General features: G+C 46.6%; 1 protein-coding gene across 1 annotated transcript; it reads right to left on the bottom strand.

The window, feature by feature from the left end:
- Positions 1 to 1,168: 1,168 nt before the first annotated feature.
- On the bottom strand, positions 1,169 to 2,257 carry LOC115332689. Its single transcript, XM_029995102.2, has 2 exons — positions 2,252 to 2,257; positions 1,169 to 1,978 (listed from the first exon to the last, which is right to left on the bottom strand). Exons 1-2 carry the CDS (start codon positions 2,255 to 2,257, stop codon positions 1,169 to 1,171), a joined length of 816 nt encoding a protein of 271 aa, XP_029850962.2.
- Positions 2,258 to 3,153: the final 896 nt, after the last annotated feature.

Below are 3,153 nucleotides of genomic sequence, written 5' to 3'. Positions count from 1 at the left end.
AGATTAAGCAAAGCAGTTGCCTGATATCTTTCATAAATCTCGACAAGAAGGTCACCAAAAAAAGCTTCTTTGCTTCATATTTTGCCCCGAGCGTGTTTTGGGGAGTTTTGGCGACAAGGAATGGAGATAGTTTTAACAGCGGCTTAGAAGTGTCGTCGGAGTGTAAGACGAAAAATCTTGTAAAGTGGTCGTCTGAGTTGTCTAGTTTTAGAAATGTTGAAAGTGCTTCGGTCCAGCCTCTTTTCGGAGGCCGATCAGGTTGTTTCAGCTTGGAACCCATAAGAGGGGAATGGTGTTCGGAAACTGTGGTGCGCCGCCCACCCCCGAGCCCAACAAGGGAATAGGTAACGCTTCATAACAAGATGGGCTTGGCTGAAGACGTTGCTCTATTAGTGCTGCCCAGTTTCTATAACCAAGTGTGGTTTTGGACAAGAGGTCTTTCGCTACCCAAGGTTAGCCCTTGCCGCCAAAGGAGTTGAAAAAGGAAAGAAGAGAAATGAGAAGAGTGAAAAGGAGGAGCAGACAAGGGTGAAAGTAGAGAGGGGATAGTAGAAGGAGTGGCGACTGGCGACGAGACTGAATCATCCTGGCCGAGCCTTACCAGGACTCCCGTCTATGAGACGCGGTGTATTGCCTCGCCCGGGAGGCCCCGAAGGGTCCAAACCTACCCCGGGCTTGGCTCAACCACCAGGATGCCCTTTTCCCCAGACACGGGAAAGCCACGCACAGTCAGACGTGGGCGGGCGAACCCGCATGGCTCGGGGTCCGTGGAGACGCCACTCTCCAAACACCTGCTTTCACAGGTGCCCCCTGCGGAGAACATGCTGTGAATGGCATCACAATAAACACATTTGACGATACAAGCATAAAAAAAATTAATAAACCAAAGCATCTGTCAAGGAGAACTTAATCTTGAATGGGGCTTAAAAGCAAGAAACTAAAAAAAGAACAGTGCTGGTAATTGAGAAACAAAAAAATCGCAGAAGTGCACTCTGGATTGCAGTGTTACCCTTTGTTGCTAATAAAATTTTAAAACCATGCCAACAATAATGCGGAAAAACATGGTGTGCAAGACATTTACATAGGACTTTGGCAGTTCAGTAAATGCGACAATGTAGTGCAGAAGTGCAGCTCGGCCCACCGCTAGCTAAAATGATCTATCCGTAAGTTAATTAAGGTTTGCCGCAGCACATGACATGCTTGATGCTTCATCTACTCCCCGTGCATGTTGCTGTCGAAGATAAATCATAAGCCTCGTTCTCACGTACTTATCAAGCAGTATCTTTTCTGCTCGTGCATGGTACATGTCACAGCAGCCTAACCGTACTCTCACAGACTTGCACAGTGCATTCAAAATGCTAGTGAATGAAGTTTTGAGCGTCAGAATTTCATTCATTTCTGCAAAAGCCTTGAAGTTTTCCTCGCACTCTATCAAGAGGCTCATCACAGTTTGGCTGCGCTGAATGAGGTTACCAGCATTCTTGACATACTCCTTCAGGCGGATTAGGCTGCTGTATTGGTTTGTACTATCTTCAACTAGGGCTCCCTTGCAGTCCTTGCAGTTGCCAATGGACTTGATGAGAGACTTGAGAAGAAAACCTCCCACGTAGGCAAGAATGTCGCAACCGACTCCAGTCAGACCACACACAAACAAGGTTTCCAATTCTTCAGATTCCTCCTCGACCTCTTCTTCTCGTTTCTTGATACTGGGGTCGAGGAGGTCAGCCAGGTACGTTCTGTCATCGACGCTGTATCTAGAAGATGTGTGCTTATGCAAAAACTGGCCAATACAAATCAACTTTAAAGCACACTTCACATCGTATGCACTTGGGACAGATTTCTTGAGCCTTAGAACGGAGAAGATGTTTTCAAGACAATCTTTACTCAACCTACCAGTGAGGAGGTACTTGTATTTGTGCTTGCTCAAGAGTTCATTTGAGACGTTCAGAACGACAGTGCTTGACACCAAAAGACCTGCCTGTGATGGTTTCTAGTGTACAGTCGCTCCCATGCTCATTTGACAGAACGTGGTACATGCAAGTCCCAGGGTTCCAACTGCTTCTTTGTGCTTTGTAGGGTCCAAATGGCTCAAAGCAACCAGAGAGTGTCTTGACGACATCAGGGTATATCACCTGCTCACAAGGTTGAAAAACCACGCTGTCGCCTCTGATTTAGGTGGCAAGACTCCTTGCTGGTTTGAACATCGAATTGCAGGAGGAGCTTCACAAAACATCTGCACAGGAATATTTACCTTCATCCTTGTGAAATGTCAGCTGCTAACCTAAATGTCAGAAAGCCTGTTTACAATGTTGGGGTCATTAATCCTGTCATAAGACAGAACAACTTCAACGTGATCTACGTCTACAGTTTTTCCTGGAAGATTGTGTTCCCTGACCGTCTCTTCTCCTAGAGTAAACACGAAGACGCTGAGCGCGAATATTCTTCAAGACGTGGGCTGGATCAGCCATGAAAAACAGCTTCCTGCCGTCAAGCTGCGGATGTGCAACAGAGCAGAGAGTCTCGGAGTGTCTGGCTCAGTACTTCAAGCAGACACGACACTGCACGATCGGCGGCGCCAATGTCACTTGTGACAACGAGCACTCGCAGGGAAATACTGGAATAGCGTTCAATAAAATGGAAGACAAGATCCTTCAAAATGCTACCATTGATTGACCGCCCAGTAAAGTGGTAGGCAATGACTTGTTTCGACCTTGTGTTTAGCACACCAACCATAAAGACGAGTGCATGGTTGGCAGCATCAACGCTAGATTTTGGAAGTGTGGTATTCCCAAAAAGGCAATAAAGTGAGCGGTCATGGTCGAAGCCCTGAATGATCTCCATTTCGTTCATGAGGAGCATACAGTCCTTTTCAACATATTCCATTGTCTCTACCTTGCGCTTTAGTACTTCTATTACCTCGTCAAGAACACCAGGCAGGAAACGAATATTCTGGAGTCTACGAATCAACGTCCTGTTGGAAGGTAGTGGATACGACAAACACCTTAGCAGTTCGTACCCAGTCGTACCACAGGCATGCTTGATCTGCAGAGCCTCCCGAATAGTCTTTTCAGACCACTTCTGGCCTTCCGTGGTCTTACTGGTGTGAGCCTTTTTTGGCCGTTGTTAACAAAAAGCTGATGTTGTCAATGCACT

This window comes from Ixodes scapularis, unplaced genomic scaffold (assembly GCF_016920785.2).
Source record: "Ixodes scapularis isolate PalLabHiFi unplaced genomic scaffold, ASM1692078v2 PGA_scaffold1__304_contigs__length_218370807, whole genome shotgun sequence".
Taxonomy (NCBI): Eukaryota; Metazoa; Arthropoda; class Arachnida; order Ixodida; family Ixodidae; genus Ixodes; species Ixodes scapularis.
Note: the sequence above shows the minus strand (reverse complement) of the source record. Positions and strands in the feature narration are given on the sequence as shown.